The sequence below is a fragment of the Ictidomys tridecemlineatus genome, chromosome 2 (genome assembly GCF_052094955.1).
Source record: "Ictidomys tridecemlineatus isolate mIctTri1 chromosome 2, mIctTri1.hap1, whole genome shotgun sequence".
Lineage (NCBI taxonomy): Eukaryota > Metazoa > Chordata > Mammalia > Rodentia > Sciuridae > Ictidomys > Ictidomys tridecemlineatus.
Window position 1 is genome coordinate 139,437,700 of NC_135478.1, and position 21,802 is coordinate 139,459,501.

The 21,802-nt window shown below is 40.7% G+C and overlaps 1 protein-coding gene across 5 annotated transcripts in view; it reads left to right on the plus strand.

Annotated features, from left to right (window-relative positions):
* Elmo1 (engulfment and cell motility 1) overlaps positions 1-21,802 on the plus strand; it is a 557,509-nt gene that overhangs the window by 527,308 nt on the left and 8,399 nt on the right. For all 5 annotated transcript variants that reach the window (XM_021722279.3, XM_078039850.1, XM_005319199.5 and 2 more), the window contains 3 exons: positions 3,540-3,647; positions 11,066-11,148; positions 21,668-21,745. In XM_021722279.3, coding sequence (XP_021577954.1) covers positions 3,540-3,647; positions 11,066-11,148; positions 21,668-21,745 — 269 coding nt within the window. The remainder of the gene's footprint in view (positions 1-3,539; positions 3,648-11,065; positions 11,149-21,667; positions 21,746-21,802) is intronic.

Sequence of the window (21,802 nt, forward strand, 5' to 3'; positions counted from 1 at the left end):
AGGCACATTTTTCTTACCATAAAAGAATCTGCAAATCAAGCTGCTGCTGGTAGCTGACACCAAAATTGTCTCCACCAACATGTCAGTGTGCTGTGCTGGTAGTTGCTGGCAGTTGGACTCTCCTGCAGCCCCACCTTTGAGATAGAAATGCATGGCGATGATGATTCTAAGTCTTCCAAAACTCCAGCCTTCAACCTGAGGACCGTGCTGGCTGAGCACTCCTGTTTGGATTACTGGTCAAGGCAAGCTTGTCAGCCTTACAGCCCCCTTCTTCCAATGTTCTGTCATCCATCCAAGACTTCCTATTTGATGAAGAAGAGCTAAACACATCACTGATGTTGGTGATGCACAGATCTCTTTACTCTATCATTTTGGTAAATGACAGAGAAAGAGAAACTTGTATGAGAGCAGGATTAGCCAGAGGTAGGAAGAAAACCAGCGAAGAGTGGCATAGTATAAATCAAGAGACTTTAATCTCCTGAAAGGACATTCTGTCAGGGACATACCAGATAGTTATGGCAGAGTTCCAGGTGGACTTTAGTGTTTCTTTTAAATAAGCCTCTATGGTAGATTTGCAAGGAAGATGGTTGTTTGCCTGCTAGAACCCTGATTAAAGAGTCACTGTTCCCTGATAGTTTATGAACACAAAAAGGTATTGCCTGGGAGGTCCTCCCTTTCCTATTTTCCCTATAGTATATCCCAAATTCCTGATTTGTCTTTGTCCCTACTTCCTAGACCTGGGAAACAAGCATTTCTGCCATCTTTCTCTTAGCCAACATGAAAAACAGAGGGGACTCCTTTTCCTTGAGCTTTTCTATTTTCTCTCTCATGTCTGCCATTTGTTCTAATGATTTCTTGCTACACCCAGTAGAATGCTGTCTGCATTGCAGCGACACTATAATTATTTAGTGGATGAATAAATTTCTCCTGAAAATATAAGCAGCAAAGTGTTTCAAAGTCTCACAAGTGAATATATCTTACAGATGGGTGTGTTGTACAATTTACTCATATGTTTGCATTAAATTGTATGTATCAGTTAAATTTCTTTACTCCTCCCCTCAAAATATTGTGATATAAATGATCTTTGATTGTTGTGCCCTATTGACTCCTTGTCTTCTAGTACCACCCCTCACCCCTTGAGTTATCCCAGTTTGAAGAGAGGATTCCTAAAAGAACAGGCTAAGACATTATTCAGTATAAGATTGCCTTCTCCAAGTGTCAAGTCTCACTGACTTCCTTCCTAGTTTTCTGTCACTCACTTAGCCCAAAATCCTACCTCAGAGGTAGCTGAGGAGGAAAAGCCTTATACAGCCAATTGTGGTCATCATGGGGCATGGAGACCAGATGAAAGGTCCTTGTGGGGAGACAGCCACCAAAACCTGTCATGCCAGGTTCCCAAGAGCACACTGGATGCTCAGAAAAGAGAACATCCTCCTTTGGAATTCACAATTCCTATTGTGAATTTCAAATCAAATTCTCAAATGCGTGCTCCTCATGGAAAACCAGTAATTGCACATTTGCCTAATTAAAATGGCTGTGAGATACTCAGGGAATAACTTCTGTCCCTTTGAAGTGCTCTCCCAGAAAAACAACCCTGAGCTTTGTGTATATATAATGTTGAAAATTGAGCAATTGAAGATGTTTTCCTAGCCATTAAATGACCTTCTCCACCCTCTCAAACTTTTCCACCGGAGGTCAGATTCCTGTAAATATGGGTTGCCATATTCTGACTACACTCAGGAAATCTCAAGCCTCATTGGCACACTAAAAGGAAGATAGGAATCACAGAGGCACTCAGATTTTGTGGCTCAAGTTGGGGTATTTTCCTTGTTCGTTGTGACTTTTACTTCCATTCTTAAAATGTGTTTGACTATTAGAGGAAATACTATTAAAACATGATTTTGCAGTGAAAGCAATTTTAGAGAGAAAACCACTTTTCTTAAAATGTAGTGGAGAGCTTTCTTGTCAGAGTGGTTTCAAAACAATTTGGGATTGCAAGCACAGTAATGAGATGACTTGACCGAAACCATAGCATTATCCAGCTGCATAAAGCTACAAAGGGCTTGTAGATAACGGATGCCGTGTGCCCTGAGGTGCTATAACCCAGTGCCCTTGGGTCCTCATTGATAAATTTAGCCAACACCTACTACGAAGTGTTTATATGCTAGGGACTGCACCCAAGCATTGGAACATTGCAATTATGAGAGGACAGTGGCTGTCAGCAGAGAGACCCTGACTTCTACACACGGTCAGGGCCAATGAGGATCCAGGAGCCCTCTTTCCCCTTCTGTCATTGTTCACAGTACACCCACTAGGGCAAGTTGCTTACCTAGGGAGGAGGCAGATACAGGGGGGTACTAAGGTGGTTGACATGTGAGAACCGGTAATGCCAGTCTAATCTGTGTTCATGGTACAAAGAACATGCTGGAGCAGCTCAGAGGACGAGAGGCCCTTCTGCTGAAATGGTCAAGGGAAACTTCCTGGAGGAGGTGGCTGGAGCAGAGCCTATCTAGCTTCAGGAACATTGAAGTTCAAGTTCCTTATCTGTACGTCTGTAGATCTATATAAAGGGCTCTTACTTCCCTCTCCCTGCCTCACAGGCTTATTCAGTATTTCTTATTATCTTTGGGGGATGACGGGGTAAAATCAAGGAAATTATTTGTAAGAATAATCCTAAGGCCTGGGTCATGCCTATTCAGAAAACTAAACTTTAAGATATTAGGAAGGAGATAATTGTGTCTTTATTCTTTTGCTAAATTCCTCAATCATTCAAGTGAGCCTCTCATGATTCCTAGGGCCTCTGTGTATCACTAGTCCCTAGCAATTCATTCAATGGTCATTATGTGTGGGGGTTTGTTATGTCAACCAAGACGTGGCCTCGTAGACAACTATCTCAGCAGTCTGAACCCCTCAGAGAGGAAAGTGGAAGTCAAAAAGTTTTAAGAAAGTTATTTCTCCTTCATCTTCCACCCAATTTGTAGCTGTGATACTGCTGGTGATAGTGGTAGTATTGGCTAGGAACTGAACCCATTATCTCTCAGTGACAATGCTTTGCAAGTAAGCTATACCCAAGCCCCCCCCCCCCTTTTTAATTGTTGAGACCAGGTCTTATTAAATTTCCCAGGCTGGCCTTGAACTTGTGATCCTCATTCCTCAGCCCCCAAGTAGCTGGCATGACAAGTCCTGGGATTACAGATCATGTCTCTGCACTTAGCTCTCTTGCCACTTTTACCAGACCTAAGGAATGGTCCCCTGGGTGGTTACAGATACTGGTTAAATACCCTCTGGAAACCACCAGGATTTGGTAACTTTGCAATAGTTACCAAATAGGACCAAGCAGGATAGGTGATACCTAAATATCAAAATCAGAAGGAGGCTTACTGCCTGGGGCACTAGAATTCATACTTTCTCAAGATTTAAAATCAAAGGAATTATAACTTTTAGCTGTTCCTCCAGGTTAGAGTATTAGGAAATAATCATACTAATATTTTTGAATACCAGAATCACTTATCATATTAATTTATGTTTTTTCTCCACAGACAAGTTTTGGTATTGTCGGCTTTCTCCAAATCACAAGGTCCTACATTATGGAGACTTGGAAGAAAGCCCTCAGGGAGAAGTGCCCCATGATTCCTTGCAGGACAAATGTAAGTGGCTCTCTCACGTAGGACACCTGAGTTTTGGTTGGTTGTTTTTTCTTAGTCACAATATGTCGTGCAACAAAACTGTCTAAATAAACCCTTTGAATTTGGTTCATCTTGTGCATCCACACAGAGAGTGTAAATGGGATGCTCAGACATTGTTCCTGAAAGATAAAAATTTAGAGCTCAGATATCTGCTTTTCACATAATTTATCCAGATGGATATTTCAGGGATCCAAAATAACATAAGCCTAATTTTGTCAATTGTCTTTTTTTAATTACCCAGAAGACTTTCACATAACTTACATACTTGATCTTTACCATATTTATTCATGATGGTTTAATGTATCGCATAATGGAAATGTAGAGCCAATGGCAGATTCAAGTATGGTTGAGTTGCTTCAGAGAAGTAATTCAAACACTTTGAAAACTTATGATGAATGAAATTCTATTATTTGCTAAATATTCCACAAGATATATATTACTTATGTTTATTTGCACTTTTTTGTATGTTGCCTGTTTTAATATGCATGCTTTTGAAGAGGGAGTTATGGGAAGGCTTCTTTTAGCCCTACAACAAACCAAGTGCAAGTTCAGTGTTAAATGCAGATTAAACAAGGCATTACAGAAACAATAAAATACACAAGGGTGATGATTTAATTTGGAAGAGAAATGAGAAAAAGGGAGCACAGCCTTGGAGGATATCTTAGGTAGAGAAAGCAAAGAGGGAGCAGTTAGGACATTTTACATAACCTCTAGAAGTCATACCAACCCTGTGGTGTTCAGATAAGCATGTCCCAGAGTCTTGAGCCTCACCCCAACCCTATTTCACTCCTTCCTCTTGTCGCCCCAGGGCCCATGGAAGTCAAATTTGGAATACTTTCCTTACAGCTCATGGCCATCAAAGACGAAAATAAACCACAAGTGAGAGACTTCCTGACACTTTCAGACTCTGGGCTGACATCTCAGGCAGATAACCTGGAACACTCTGTCTTCCGGCAACTTAAAAATGGGAATAATATAGTTCTTTTCCTTCCATAGGACAATTCCCTTCCTAGCCCACATCATTACCACCCTAAAGCAGGAAGCAAGAAATCTGAAATCTGCTGCAAAGTCTAAGTGGTCTGTGCCTTTGCATACCTACCCAGGGGGGTCCTGGGCTTTTGCCTGTAGATGAGGACTCTATGATCATAGTTCAAATATCCAGGAGGGTGGTTCTCTAGGTGTGGGAACTTCTTAGCCATTCAGATTATTAGACCTACACCCCAGACCTGCTGAATCAGAAACTCTGGGGTAGGGTCTGGCAAACTCTGTTTAAACAGACCCTCCAGGTGACTCTGACGTCCACACAGGTTTGGGAACTGCTGAGCTAGATATTTCCTGATACTCCACATAGTGAGTCCCTGAACCTGGCTTTCACCAATAAGTAACAATTTTTAAGTGAATGGCTAGTGTATTGCCTACTTTAAATTTTGTAAAAATGAACGTTAAAAATTAAAATCTGGGGTTGTGGCTCAGTGGCAGAATGCTTGCCTAGCATGTGTGAAGCGCTGGGTTTGATCCTCACTACCACAAAAAAATAAATAAATAAAATAAAGGTATTGTGTTCGACAACAACTGAAAAAAAAAATCTAACTAAAGTTTCATATCACAACTTTTGTCACAAAAGAAAGGATACTTGATCATACATACACAAAAAAGGACCTAATCTTAGAATAATGGACAGTTCCTTCTGCTGTATAAATTAGCTTTATGAAAACATACTAGTACCCTCATTTCCCCCCACTTAAATTGATGAAAACTCACTGGTGAAAACTTGTGAACTAGGGACCATCCAGGGATGGTAATTTGGAATCATTGCTCATCACTGTGGTTTGATGAAGAGTCCGAGGTTCTTAGAGGTCAGAGTAACCAGCAGCTCTCTGGGAGGACTCCCCAGCCCTATTCTTCACCTGCTCGAAACACAGAAAAAGTGATCTGGATGGGAAAATCAGTTTATTTCACTCCTTCCCCTGTAGTCCAGTGAATCGACTCTCCCACTCACAGGACATGTTATATATCCTCATAATTATAGGGATAAAATCCACTTCTCAATCCTAGAGTACTCATGTGATTTGGAGATTTGCTAGCTGCTAGGTACAGCACACCCGTTCCAGCTGACCAGTTGCTTAGGACATGGGCAACCCCTCTCCTAAGAAGGTTCTTGCATGTGAACAACACACAAGCTGACACCCCCTCCTGGGTTCATACTCAAGCTGATGCCCTCTCCACTTTACTTAAGACCTCGCCTCCAAGAACCCAGAATGGAAACGGCTGTCTGGCAGCCAGGAGTGTCGATGGCAGGGACAGCCACTTTTCCAGAGCGGTTGCAGAGGAGCAAAGCCTGAGCTGCAAATCTCATGGCTTTTGGTGGTGGTCATGGAATGATGCTAGATCTGGGAGGTTTCAGCAGTCCCTCCTGGCAGTGCCTTCAAAATGCTTGTTCCTTGTCCCTCTCTTTCCTCTGCTGCCTTGGAAATCCAGTAATATGAAATTTCAAAGCCCACTCCTTAGCCTGGCACAGTGGTGAACACCTGTAATCCCAGAGGCTGGGGACACTGAGGCAGGAGGATCATGCATTCAAAACCAACTCCAGCAACACTGAGGTGCTAAGCAACTCAGTGAGACCCTGACTCTAAATAAAATACAAAATAGGGCTGTGGAGGTAGCTCATTGGTCAAGTGTCCCTGAGTTCAATTCCTGGTACCACGCCCCCCATGCACACAAAAAAAGCCCACTCCACAAACACTTCATCCATTGCAATATAGATTGATAATGAGAAGTTGTGAGTGAGTGTGCTTGTGGGGTGTGTTTGGGGGGAGGGTGAGATTGTATCTGTGTCCACCTATTTCCCTGGCCTGGGAAACTGAAGTTTACTGCTTCAAGCATGCATATTTTATTTAAAAAATAAAATATAACTAAAAAAAATTATAACAAAAGTTACAAATCACAGTTTTCTTCACAAAACAAAGGACCCTTGGTTACAAAATAGTAGGTAAGAAGGATCTACTCTTAGAATAAAAGACTGTTCCTTCTGATGAATAAATTAGCTTTATGAAAACACACACCAGTGTCCTGGTTTGCATTTCTTTCCAATTCTGCATTCTGCCTGGAGCAAAATAGCTCCTCTCTTGGAGCCCTTAAAAGTCAGAAAAACTTATTCCACTAGGAAAATGAGACATTCCTTTAATTAATGTTAAGTGCCTTTGCTCTTGCCATGTACAATTGCCCTCTCTTAAGACTGAGGGAAAAAATTGTCTTCCGCTCTTTGAGTTAATCAGGGCTGAATATTGAGATATTGATGAATCCAATAGTGTAATTGAATCCTCTTAATTCAACTAGCACTAGGAAAGATTGAGGGCCTGTCCTTGGCTGTCTTCTTCCCTAAAGGTTTAGGAAATCTCTCTTTTCATATGCTTTTTGTTTGCCAGGAAATGCGGTCCTTGCAATCCATATTTCCTTATATCCTTCTCATCCTACTTCCCTCCCCTCCCCGGGGTGGGGAGGGATTTATAAGCTGTCATTGTCCCCACTAGACACAGGGCTCTATTGCTTCCCAGCCATGCCCCAGGCCCCTCGCAGCCTCCTTTTGAAAGAATCTAGGCCAGCACTCCTCACTCCCACATCAAAGGGACAGGCAGAAAAGCACAGGCTGATGCCCTCCCAGAAGGAGATTAAGCCTGTCATGGTAGGTGAGGATAGTGCTGATACAGCCAGGCAAAGTGGTGCATTTGGGTCATAGAAGCACAGTAAAGGATTTGGGTCCTTCCATCTACAGAGAGAGTGAACTTTGATTATTGATAATGAGAATAATTGCAAATGACCTTTGTTAAGTGCATATAATATGCTGGGCACTGTGCTGAGAGCTTGACATAAATTTCCTTCGACCTACATTAAAGAAGTACACATTACCATCCTCATTTTACATCCTTATTTTTCTGCACCTTGGTTAAAGATCACAAGATTAGTAAATAGTAGAGCAAAGATCTAAATGCAGCCATCCAACATCATGGCCCAAATATTTCCCCATACTCTCTACTGACTAGATTAAAAATCATATGTGATCTTGGCTCCAGTGTTAGGAATGAATTCTTAGAGCAACTCCTAAGATAGATAATGTTATAATGTCACCTTGCAAATGAGGAAGTTGAGGCTCTGAGAACTTAAGCCCAAAGTGGTAGTAAAGTAAAAGGATCTAGAACTCAAACCCTGGGTTCCTGATTCCAAAAGCACAGCTCTTCCCATCATGCTATACTGCTTGACCAGCCTACTCAGGTTGGAGAGACCAGATTCTGCAGTCAGCTCTCCTGAAGTCATCCTGCCCCTCCTCTGAGTCTCCACCCACAGGAGCTTCTGCTATGGAGCTATGTACTCAAGCAAGTGCTCAAGACTTATCAGCTGCTCTCTGGAGACAGCTTTGCCTTGCTTAGTTCCCAGTAGTAAAACTGAAATTCTGTTCATCATGGTGGCCACATTTACTTTTTTCAGTGATATTTTTGTTTCAAATTAAAGTTTCTTCCACAGATACTAGCAAAGGGTTTCCTAAACATGTCAGAAGTGACAATTATGCTCAGTATGATTTGGGGTGCTGGCATTTTCAAAACATAGTAATAAATTACATCTTAACACTGGAACATGGAGCACTAAGCCCAGCTCTGTCTTTCACTAGATATATGACATTGTATAACTGATTTCTTCTCTCAAAACCTCTGTCTTCCCATATATAAAATGGGAATGTTGAATCAAGATGGTCTCAATCAAACTTGAACTGAATAATTCTAATAAAAGAGGCCCCATCTCAGAGGATAAGAGTAGGGCTGTACTTCTTGCAGTAGTAGCCCTCCTGGTTCGCTTATCTCTGGGCCTCACCTCTTTATTTTGCTCCAATGTAAATACTGGCTTGGCTTTGAAGTCATTAAAATCCCTCTATGACCTCCTTAGAACAAATATTCAAGAGCATAAGGCTGACCCCTCTTGACCCCTCTGTTTCTGCCCCTAGGACTCGCAAGTATGGCATTTTCAGTCCTTCCTAGGCTTAATCTTCTGGTGCATCTAGAGGAAAAACCATGCAAAATGCAAAGCTACTTTATATTTGGTTTTCTTTTGTGAGTTTCATAATCCTATGAGTGAGACAGCAGTTTATCTCTCTAACAAGGGGCAATACATATTTAAAAAGATAAAGTAGTGTACTTCCACAAAACCCACTGGGGAAGTAACTTCATCCCTGAATTCTTCCCATTACAGATGAACTCATTTCTATCTTCCTCTTGTCCCATTCCATATAATGAGTTCTCAAAGCCAACAGGTAACTTACTATTTGTAGATTGTGAACCCTCTCTATAATTTACTGGCCACATAATATATTATACAAAAGACTTTCTACAATGTACTTGTAATCCAAACTTCATATGAAGCTTGAGGTTTATTGAATTGGTGTGCTAGTCATATTAAAAATTCACTTCACTGTGCCCATTGAAATTTTAATCAACTTCCCAAAGTGTCTGAATCTGCCCTCTTTAGGGTATTGATTAGGCAGCCAGCTCAGCTACTAAGAGCAATAAGACTGATTTTTTTCATTATGAAAATGGATTTGAGGAGTACTGAAGTCAGAATTTACAGTCAAAGGTAGGTTCAGGAACCATACAGACAACCTACAGCAAGATGCCAATTTAAAGGGGTCCAGGTAGGGAGACAGAAAAGGCATCTTGAAGTAAAGAATTATAATACTCAGGACAGACTGCACTGCCACATTTTGCTGTAGAAACAAACTATCCAAAAATCTCAGTGGCTTAAGCCCAACAAAAGTTTGTTTCTCATGTTATCTAACTTGCACTTAGGAACACAAGCCAATGTTGGCTTTGCCATCCATAGTTGCACCTTCTGAATGAGACTTGTACTCCTTCAGTTTCTGCAGCTGGGGAAACAGAATAGAATGTGGGCTTTTTACTGGCTCAATCTAGAAAAGAAGCACTTCCTCTTACATTTCATTGGCCAAGGCTAGTCACATGACCCACCTATGTACAAAGGCTATTGGGAAATGTAGTCTTTCATGTAGCCAAAAGAAGCAGAAAGGAGTGAGCAAATAATGTCTACCAAAAGGGTCTAGAATCAGGGCTTCAAGATAGAATAATGTCTACCAAAAGGGTCTAAAATCAGGGCTTCAAGATGGAGGAACCCATGAGGTGAGGAGCCTACAAAGAATCCTGGAAGGGCTTCTACAACCCCACTGCTTTTATGATAGAGAGAGCTTGAGGGCTGTCAACAGATTTGATTTTAGTTTATTCAGAAAACATAAGCCTTCCTGTTTAGTTGTTTCAACATTCTTTATGTTCTGTAATTTTATATTTATCAACTTTACAACCAATTTTCTGAAAAAAAAATCATACAATCTTTAACTGTGAAATCTCACATTCTCCTGATTTGAAGCAGCATAAAAAATGGATCACTCAGAGATCCTAAATTCCCACCTTTGGTAAAGACGAGCTAGTCTGCAATGTGCCCATAGATTCACAATCCTCCTGGGACTGAAGGATTAGTGATTGGAGAAGGAGGGATGACTTTGTATTTTTACCTTAAAGTTTCAAACCAGCCTCCTACTATCTTCTCTTAGTTGATTTTTAACAAAAGTTTTAAATGCAGAGATGTTTTCATATCTTTTCTTATCTTCCTCCAACTCCTAAGACATGAGATAACATCATTTTATCTAACTGCATTATTTTAAGAATTCCCTATCAGATTAAGGTTTCCTTTATTTCAGTTTAATTTCATTGTCTATAAAATAAGGATAATATTACCTACTTTTTGGAATTATCCCAAGAAATAATGAGATGGTATAGAGAGAGATCAAGGAGTGAGAGTTGAGAACTGTTGAGAGTCAGGTAAGTTTTTTGAAATAAGGCTGCTTTCCTTCTTTATCCCAAACTTGGAAACTACATAAATGCAGATGCTGTAGAGAGAGATACTGACATGGAAAAAGCACTTGGCACTGCTCCTGGCACACAGAAGCCCTCTGTAATGACAGTGTTCATCTGTTGATGCATTTACAATCACTGTTATCCATTGCTGCTTCTAATGCCATCACTTTAACACTCCTAGAATGGTATTTTTTTTTTTTTAGTGTCTTTGTTTTAGTGAACCAGACTTTGTGGACATAGTTCTTTCTCCCCACAGATGCATTTTTACCAGAATATAAGAATGTGTTTTAGTTTCTAGTCCTGGGACACAGCCTGACTTCTCTTTTTTTCACCACTCTTCTTGTCTCTTTTTTTGCACTCATTTCTGGGAACGGCAAACGTGGAAGCAGACTCAGTGCTTAGTTCTGCTTCTTTATTGATGCTGAAGCTTTCAATGGTGTCATTACTTTCATTTTCTTTTATGAATTGCAGTGCCGGTGGCAGATATCAAAGCTGTGGTGACGGGAAAGGACTGTCCTCACATGAAAGAGAAAGGTGCCCTTAAACAAAACAAGGTATGATTTCCAAATTATTGCAAATAGCTCTATCTGCACAGTGCAGTCAGCGACTGTGATGTCTCAGCCCTCCTTTATAGCTCTGTGTGTGTGAGTGTGTGTGTGTCTGTGTGTATTATGTAGGGTCACATTCCTTTTTCCTTTCCTGATTCATTTTGTACTTCTCACCCTTACTCCTTCTCTCCCCCAGCACTTTTTTTAATGCCCACTATCTCTACCATTCTCTCACTTCCCATTTACTTCCAACCCTGGGAATTGCCCTGGTTCTTCTAATCTGGCATCTCCAACCTCCTCTACACATCCCTGTCCATTCTGGGGCTTCTCTTAAACTTTTGTTTGTGTTCATTCTCCCTTCCCGACTTGGCACCACAGCAACCTTGCTGGAGGGGTGGGGGTCAATGGGGCCTGGAAAAGGCAGATACCAGATGACTCAAAAACTTGCAGAAAACTATAGGGACCTGCTATCATTCAGCATTGTGGAAAAAATAGTCTGTGAAAAATCTCAAACCCAGATGAAAGGAGGAAAATCTCCCAGCTTGTTATATTGTTTCAGCCTCTTTCCCATTGCACATTGCTCACCACCCCTCCTAGTCTACCAACCAGCTGCCACCATGATAGATAGTCCTTATTTCATTACAGAGGGTACAGCAGGGGGCATTATTTGGAAAGATGGAATAATTTTCTTTGTCCCCAGTTTGGAGGGATTTGCCTTCAGAGGGGCCATCGAGGATCCAATCCTTTTCTTATACTTCTTGGTATCTTGTGATATATATATCATCAGCGAACAAACATATCTAGATTTTTCTGGCTGCTCTAGACACTTTGGCGCCAAAAGTGTCACATGGATCAATAGGTTGCTTCTTTATTTCCAGCATCAGTATCTAAGAGGAAAACAATATCACATATATCCTTATTAATCAGAATTAAAATAAATAGTCCCTGGTCTGTAATTTCAAATGTTGTCAGATAAAGAGGAACCTAGGTCTTTGTGAGATGACTCTACTTATACTTAAGGAAAAAACAAAACTACAATTAAATTATCATTCAGTTTAATAGAAGGATGCAGATGCAGCCAGGGAAGCTGAACATAAGATGTTTGCTTCTTAAGTTATATGTGTAACCCAAGTCCATGTGTATTCCTCCTTTTGAAAGCCCATCAGAACACTTTCATATAATGTCCTTAAAATACAAGAATAATGATGTAAGTGCATGTCTCAGAGGCCAGGGTCTGTAGATCACCAGTTATACAGTACCTATAGCGATTCCCATGTCTCTCTTTGCCATGATGTGGGACAACAGGGATTGTGCAGCTCTTCAGATTCCAAAGAGCATCCTTAACTGTAGCAGCAAGGTCCCCGCTTTCCTGATTTGCCTCCTGTGGCACTGCCTTCTTGTAACACCAGTAGGGTTTACCATATGTTGTGCACATCAGTGTTCCCTCCGCAGTCTCAGAGAGCACTGTCCCTGCTCAGTTCCAGCTAAGGAGCCCTGGTTATACAATGTTTGAAGCCTAGCAGAAAACTAGAGGAAATTTATAGCAATGGGAGTCTAACCCAGAGAAGGCCCTAGCTGGCCATGGGACAGCCTGCCAGGACTCAAGCATGCTGAAGAGAGACAGAAGGAATTAAGTAAAATAGATCAGAGAGACTTCCTGCTTCATCCCCAACAGGTAAAGAGCTTGAAAACTGTCACTCCCATCCTTATAGTAAAACAAACAAACAAACAAACAACATCAACAACAACAACAAAAACAGTTGAGCAAACTAGAAATTAACAACTTTTCTTGAACCTTTCAGAGAGTTGAAGATGCAGGCAAATCATCACCCTGAAATGTAGACTCAGGGTCATCAAGAGAGACACAACCCAGATCTGTTTACCTGGAGCTGAATCCACTGGATTTCTGTTCCTAAACAGTAGGAACACTTGTGAAACTTTAGATGAATTTCTTCAGGCTGAGTATAGACTCATGTTGAGAGAAAGAAACTCCTAGAGGTTCCATTGTCAAGCGGGGTATACTTCCATGGATTTCAGTAACCTCAGGAGGTTCTCTCTTTGAGAAAAATCCCTCATAGTCAGGGATGGGAAAGAATAGTTATGAAATATTCCAGAGCCCTTTTCATTAAAAAGTCCTAATTCTCCAGGCCCTTTTCCAACTAGGGGCAAGGAATTTATCTGATTTCATCCCCTTTTAGCATCCCTATCTCAGCTGTGGGGTTGGAGGTGATAAGAGACATAGTCAAACAGCAATCAGGGTCTAAAAGAAATTAATTGGGAATTTTATAGCCAGGGAAAAGGGGAAGGGACAGGAGGAATAAAGGTATACTACTAGAGAAGCTATATTATTGGAAAACTGACATCCCCAAGACAAAGAGCCCCTAAAAGATTGAGATTTAATTGGAAGATTATAGAATGCTATATATCTTCCCTGTACCCCACTGCCACATCCTCAGACTCCAAAGTAATAACCGTGGATTGTAGATGAAAGATCTGCAAGATACTGCCTCTCTGAAGAGAGTTACTTAGGGAAACCAGAGACAGTAAAGGACACAAAAACAATGACACAAGAAGACTTTGGAGGCCTCTGGCACTTAATAACTATAACAAATGTAAACATAACCCAGTTCCTTGCCAATTTAGCATAGGCTATCGCTCTAAGGGCCTAAATATCTTACTTCCTATTACTTGATAGAACATGTCTACATTTTAACAAAAAATTAGAGACATGCCAATAAAGAAAAATAAAAAGAAGTCTGAAGAACAAAACAATGATAAAAACCAGACTCCAGTATGACATAAATATTAAATTGTTGGGTGGGGAATTTAAAATAAAATGTTACAGGCTCTAGTGGAGAAAAGTAGATCATGTTCGAGAACAGAGAGATCATGTAAGCATAGAGATGGAAACTTTATGAGTCCAAAGGAAAGTCTATCAGTTAAAAACATTGTAATGAAAATGAAGGATGCTTTCAGTGGGCTCATGAGTAGTCTTAACATGGTTGAGGGAAGACTCGGTGAGCTTGAAGATGAATTGAGTTGGTAGAAACTTCCTAAATTGAACTGCAAAGAGAAAAGAAAAAATCACAACAAAATGTCAAAGAACCATGAGACATTTGCAAAAGGCATAACATATGTATAATTCCAAGAATAAAGGAGAAGAAAGAGATTGGAACGGAAAAACTATTGAAGTGATAATGGTCAAGAAATTTCCAAAATAATGACAGACATCAAACCACAAATCCAGAAAATTTAGAGGACACCAGCGGGGATAAATACACCAAAAAAACCCACACTTAAACATATCATTTTCAAGCTATAGAAAACCAAAGGCAGAGAGAAAAATTTGGAAGAAGCTATAGGGAGAGAAACACCTTACTCTTCAAAGACAAAGATAGGAATTAGAGATAAGAATTAGTTTCTTCTCATAAGAAACTTGCAAGCAAGGAGAGTAGATTGGAGCAGATGGTTGAAAGAAAAAAGCCCACTTACCTTGAATACTAAATCCAGTGATGTTACTCACATATAAGAAGGGAAAATAAGGTTTTTTTCAAATAAACAAAAACTGAAATAAACTTGGTGACAAGAATTCATTGTCAGCAGACCTACTCTGCAAGAAATGTTAGAAGAATTGGTCCAATCAGAAAGAAAATTATAAGGATGAGAAACTTGAATCTACATTTGAAAGGACAGAGTATCAGAGAAAGAATAAATAAAAGGTAAAATAAAAATATTAGTTTTTATCATTAACACATCAAAAAGATAACTTCCCATTTTTAAGGTTATAATAGTAAGCATGCATTGATGATTATAGCATATAGATAAGTGAAATGAATGACAGTAATTAAAAAGGAGAAGGCAAAAAAGAAGAAACAAAGAACAAAATCAACAAATAGAAAAGAGTTACCAACACATCCACATTCATCTAGCTATATCAGTGATCCTTTGAAAAATAAGTGGTCTACTACATTAATCAAAAGATATTGTCAATTTTTTTTAAAAGCAAGACCTAACTGTCTGCTCTCTACCAGAAACCCCTTGCCATATAAGACTAAGATAGGTTAAAAGTACTAGATAGGGATAGACATACCATGTTAACACTAATCTAGAGAAAACTGGAGTAGCTATATTAATTTCAGGCAGAGCAAACTTGAGAAAAAAGAAAATTATCGAGGAGTCAATTCTCCAAGAAGACATAACAGTCTTGCACATATATGAATTTAACAAGAAATTTTCATAGTACGAGTCATGAACTGATAGCATTAAAAGGAGAAATAGACAAATCCATTATTATATTGGAGATTTCAACATTCCATCGTCAGTAATTGATAGATCAAGCAGGCAGAAAATCAAAAAAGTATATCGATGACTTGAACAGCACAATTAATCAACCTGATCTAATTGACATTAATAAAATAATCCACCAAAGAAACAAAAGACTATACATTCTTCTCAAGCTCACAGGAAACATTTGCCAAGATAGACTACATTCTAGACCATAAAATATATTTTAAACTTAAAAAAAATAACAATGTATATTTTCAAAACACAAACTAAAAATCAATAGCAAAAATATAAATTTTAAAAATCCCCCAAATATTTGGAAATCTGACAGTTGACTTCTAAATAACCCATAGTTTGAAGAGGAAGTTTCAAGAAAAAATATCAACATGTTTTAAACCAAATAAAATAAAAATAAAACTTATTGAAATGTGTGGGATGCAGTAAAAAAAAAATGGTGCTTATGAAGAAATTCATAACATTAGATGAATATGTGAGAAAAAAATAACAATCTCAAATCATTAAGGTTTCTACCTTAGGTCCCTAGAGAAAGAGGAGCAATTTAAGCCTAAAACAAGCAAAAGAAAAGAAAGAATAAAAATTAGAGTAGAAACCAATGAAACTGAAAACAGGAAAATAGTAGAGAAAAATCAACAAAGCAAAAGCTGGGTCTTTGAAAAGATGAATAAAATTGATTCTCTTCCAGCCTAACAACAAAAGACACAAGTTGCCAAGATCAAAACAGGTGTGGAGAGGATGATCACATTTGAACATAATATATATGTGTAGATTTGGCCTTCTTACTTTTCATTCCTCTTCCCTTATAGGATTAACATAGTCAATGATGTTTTCTATACTTTTAAAATTATTATTGTCATGGCACTCATAATAAATGGAAGGATGAATGAATAGATGGGTGGGTAGGTGGGTGGGTGGATGGATGGGCTACACTTTATTAAACACATAAACAAGACTCCAAATCAGGAAGCTGCTTTCTTGAACTCAGTGGCCCTGATGTTTTGGCCACCCACCACCCTCTTTCAATCTGACTTGAGGAGTGAGGACAGCAGTATCTCCATCAGTCTGGATTCTCATTTGCATATTCATGAAAATTACTTGTCCTATAACATTTGGTTCATATACCTACTTCTTTAGGCAAAATGTCAAAAGGTAGAAAGGAAATCCACAGTTCTTCCTCAACTCCCCACACCCATACCCTTTCTTCTAGGAACCCAGAGGCCCCTTCCTCCCTACCTTTGGGACTTCTGAGTAAGAGGGGGGACACTTGCAACTTCAAAGAAGAATTAGCCAAAATCTGTCCATAGGAGATCTTTAAGTATAGGATGGGCAACAACCCAGTCTTGCTGCTGACCCTTCCCACAGAATCTCTAGAAACTCCGTAGCTTCTCACATTTTGTGCCGCGGGACTTGGTTGGCTGAATTGCTGCTGAGCAAGGCCAACTCATCTACTAGAATCCACAAAAGACATTTTGTTAATAGAAAAATATTAGCGACTAGCATCCTCTCACCTATTCAACGTTTGCTAATGTCTCTGGCACTGTTATAGAGAGATGAAGAGAACTGGCCCTCCATAGTAGAGGCATTTATTCACACATTTAGTCGTTCAGCATTGAGGTGCCTGAGATCTGGTGAGCACTGGGTATGGGGTGGCCAACGGTGGAGACATGGCCCAGCCTCCAGGAGCTTAGAATCTAAGAGTCTAACAAAGCTCTGTGCAACAGGCAAATCTCTGTGGAAACAAATGCCAGGTTCTTCACAGAGAGTGGAAAATTTCTGACTGAGATTTGAAAGGAATTGTCATGGGTGGGTGGAAATTCAATTGTAAGACTTTCGATTTTTAAGGATTAAGGATTCTAAATTCAAACTCCATAATTTATAAAAATAAGTTGACTTCTTGTTGTGTGGCTTAACTTGGACATGCAGTGCTGTCTCACTGGATTTGGAGCTTAGACCGTCACTGGGTAATCATCAGAGGGCGGATCTCACTGGATCCTGATTCTGATAGGAGAATACGGGTTATCAGTGAAGCTAGCATCTTCCAACATTCCAGAATCCAGCTTTTGCTTTTATACTGCAATTCTTAAATCTTAAATAAGAAACAGATTCTCCTAGAAGGTGATGTCTTAGAGTCAGCTTGAAATCCTGGTCTTAATTAAAAAGACTTTTATTCAGATTTACTGCACTCCTTATCCATCCAGCATCTTCTTTGTGCTAGGTACCAGGAATCCAAAGGTAAATATTACCTGGCCCTGGGCCTAGATGTCCACTGATATGATTTATTTATAAATGTACAATTACAATTCATCATCTACGCCAAAAAAAAATAATAATTTAAACAGAGTAGTAGAGTTGAGAACAGTTCATGGAGAAAACGGCACTTGAGCTGGGTTTTGAAAAGGAATTGGCCAGGTGGAGAAATGAGGGTGAGACTTTCCAGGAGGAGGACACAGCGTGTCAAAAGGCCCAGGGGCCTCTCCAGGTGTGAAAGAGCATTCTCTGACTGGGAACCAGTGAATTGGGAGCCTAGGATACCCGGGGACAGGGAGAAGAAAATGGGTTGGAGAACCAGTAGTTAATGCTATTAAGATGGATTGAAGCCTAGAAGGTATAGGTGCCTGAAAAAAGCATCCTCTTCTACTGTGCACTATCCGAATGAGCAAATTTGTTTGCTTTTTAAAACAGAAGCTCAGGTCCACAGATATATAGATGAGCAGCAATGCACTGTAGCTATCAAATCTACTATTATTTCTGGGGCCCTATTTAACACCTACGCATAGGCCAAGTTCCATCCTGTGTCTTTCATCAGCATACTTTGTCCTCCGGATGATCTGAATAGATGGAGAACCAACGTATTTAAGGGGATGCTGGGTAAAATGTCCAGATACGTTAAGTTGCCCTAAAACCTGAACCAGTGCTATGCACTGAAAATATGTTGTGTAAGATTCTGTTCTTGTATTGCCAGTCTATCTTTTGACTCATGGAAGAAAATGCATCCATACACTTTCTGCACCGAGGTGCTGTTTCTCTGAACATCCCTGACCCAGTGTGCCTTGTCACTGATCCCAGGGCCAGAGGATTGAGTTCAAAGTCAGAGACCTGACAATACAGAGGGACCTGAGGATATAGAGGGATGATCCCTCCCTTCCCTAGAACTCAGCCCCTCCAGAACCTTCCTCCACATGGCAGGCTGGCAGGTGTGCGTCACCAAAACGGGAGGAGATGAGCTGCTCCTGGGTGTGATTTTTCACTGAATTCAATCCAGAGGGAATGAAAGGCCTTCGGAAGTGAGCAGCAAAGCCCCAGAGCGTTCGATGTCTGTATGATTGTTGTGGTCTGTGGCTGGAAGCCCCTGAGGGGGACACTGCCCCAGTTTTGTGACAGCCTGCTCAGCCACCACCTGGCGCCTTTCTCCCTCCCAGGCAGTTTGGACAGGTGGCATCTTCCAGAGTGTTGGCCTGAGAGGCGCCATCGCTCCCAGCTCGGCAGCCTCCCTGCTCCAAGTCAGCTGCAGAGCTGACCTCCACCAATGATTCAATGACAGCAAGCTGAAGACGTCAATAAAACCCATTATAAGCGATAGCACCCTTTCACACAGGCCTGTGGTTCAGAGAATTAATTCCTCCCACCCTCCCAGGAAGCCTCAGTGAAATTAAAGTGGGGATTGACATTCTCACGAATTTCCCATTTCCTGCCTGTGTTTATCAGCAATCTAGGTCAGGACAGCTCTGATCATTTGCGTCCTAAGTAAGGCATACAAGGGCAAAGCCCAAAGTCAGCACACCCCTTTATTTCTCTTCCTTCTCCATCCCTCTGGAGAGGAGAAAGTGTTACAGGGTCACAGCGCTGACCTTGCCAGGACCCTGGTCTCAGGAGACTTCAGCACCTTGTCAGGAGCTCGCAGTCCCGGCCAGCCATGGTGATGTTCAAACCGGCTGCTGCCACCAGGGGTGATTGGCCATGCGATTTCCCTGAGCAAAGTGGCAGTTGTCATCCGGGCTCAGCCAGAAAGATTTTGATGAGTTTTGCCTTGTCCTGTTTACCACGAAAAGTCCCCTCGTGCTGCTGTGATATCCAGACTGGTTGTTCAAAAGCAAAGCCCATCTTCTCCCTTCTCTTAAGAATGAGTCAGAGTTTTTTCTAATGAATGACTCCCCGATGAGTAAAGAAATAGTTGCTTACACAACATTCCTTATCCAACAATAATTTTTTTGTGAATTTTTGAGATTAGAGTTCAAGGTTTTATTGGAAAAAAAATATTTTGAAGAGAAAAGATTTATAATCCCAGCACCTTAACGCAATTTTCATTTCACATACTGGTCTCTAGTATTCTATCTACAGTTGTTCATAATTATGATCTGTGTGTGCACAGTGTTCATTTCTTCTGCTTTTCACTTAATATCAGGTGTTCATAATTATCTTACTGAATGACTGACCATATATATTTTTTTTCAGTTGCTAATTTGTGATTTCCTTAGTACCCAAGAAGAAGGGAGAGATAGTTACTTTGTCATAATTTTCTTACAGGTAGTAGTATGTAACTTTTGCTTGCTTTTGAATATTCTTTCTGGAATAACTTCAGAAGGGGGATTTTTGGTTCTTGATGTGTATTGCTTTTTTTTTTTAAGGATAATATCGATTGATGCTACTACTAGTAAAGCTATGATGATTTAATTGTAAATTAAGAGACCTGTGAGATATGGTTATGGAAACAGGTGCCAAACTTAAGGGAAAATAGGATTTGTTTGTTATTGGTTTGGGTGAGTTCCTTTACATGTCATCTTCACTGGGCAGAGACCTGCATGGAATCCTAAGGAATAAAAAGAACAACAACAACAACAAAAAAAAAAAATGGAGGAGTGTTTTTTCAGAATAGCTTCCAGGCCACAACATCCTTCTTTCCTTCGATTTCTGGTGGAGTGAGGGAAGCCATTCGAGTGTGAGATTCTGGAAGGTCTGGCCTCAGAACTAAAGCTGTTTCCTCTCGATGAGGGAACAGCTAGAGGTGAGCCAGGGCACACAGGAACTCCACGAGAATGGGAAAGAACTTTTTGGTGGACTCTCTTGAGAGAGGATTCGGCTCACAGTAGGTCTTCAGAGTTTATTTTGGAAAAATTCTTTAATTCTTCTGAAATCTGGAGGCATTGACTTTGGCTGCCTTCCACCTTTTCTCTGGGGCATTGGCGCCAGGGCTCACTCACCAAAGGCAAATCCTCTGACGCGTACTGAGGTGGAGAATAAAGTGGAGAAGTCTGGCTCCCTAGGAGAGAATGTTCCCTGGGGCAGTTACTGAGCAGTGCAGTTCCCAGATCACCACAGGAGAGAAGGGGTATGGATACACTTGACCCTTCTCCTCCAGATTTGGAGCCTCGGGGTGTTGGGATGTACTGAGGACTCTCATTTTCCAGAGATTCCACTCTGCTGACTGCTCAGGCCAGCAGGATGATCATAGTGCTTGATATTGGTAGATTGCATGCCTAGAAAAGTGGTTTTTAACTTACATTTTAGACATGACACTCAGCACCTTGGCCAAAGTCATTTAGCTGCAGTGAAATGAAAGTGTCCTTTGGTTCTTGAAACTCTGGGCCTGGCCTGCAGTCTGCCCTCCACAGTGAATGAGTCCAGGTCTGTCACTTGAACCTATGCTTCTCCTTAATATCCTGCAGCCTCTAGTGAATAAAATCTGTGTGTGCATTTGCTCCACAGTAGTGCAAAGGGCAAAGGACAGCCATTGAGATTTGGGTTCACCCAGAAGCCTCGTTGCCTTGGAGATAGCCTCTATGTTTTGGGGAGGTCAGACCTTTATGGACCTCTGTCTGTTTGGGGGTGATAGAAGATAGAGCAGCCCTTCATGCTGCTGCTTGTGGGAGAGTTTAGTGTTTGCTATGTCTCCCTGGGAGGGAGATACTGCAGAAAGAAGAAGAGAACAGCTTTGGAGCCATGTGGCCTTAACCTCTCTCAACTCTGCCCCATATAAGGGTAGAGACATCACTTACATGGCTGTTATGAGAGATCAGGTGATTCCCACAGATCTCTCCTGAATGGAGAGAAGGATTCATGCCGCAAACCTTGAAAAGCATGCTCCCTCTTCCTGCTATCTTCGTTGCTGCTTCTCTTGTCCAAACAGGCAGCAAGCTCTACTCCATGTTCAAGCTGCAGCCAATTATAACTGTAAAAAGAAAATGCCAATCTTCTTTAATGTAGTGTTTTCTTGGATCTCTTGTAGGAGGTGCTTGAACTTGCTTTCTCCATCTTGTATGACTCAAACTGCCAACTGAACTTCATTGCTCCTGACAAGCATGAGGTAAGAGTCTCAATGGGGTTAATTTATTACAGAATGTTATATTGTTTCTAGAAAAAC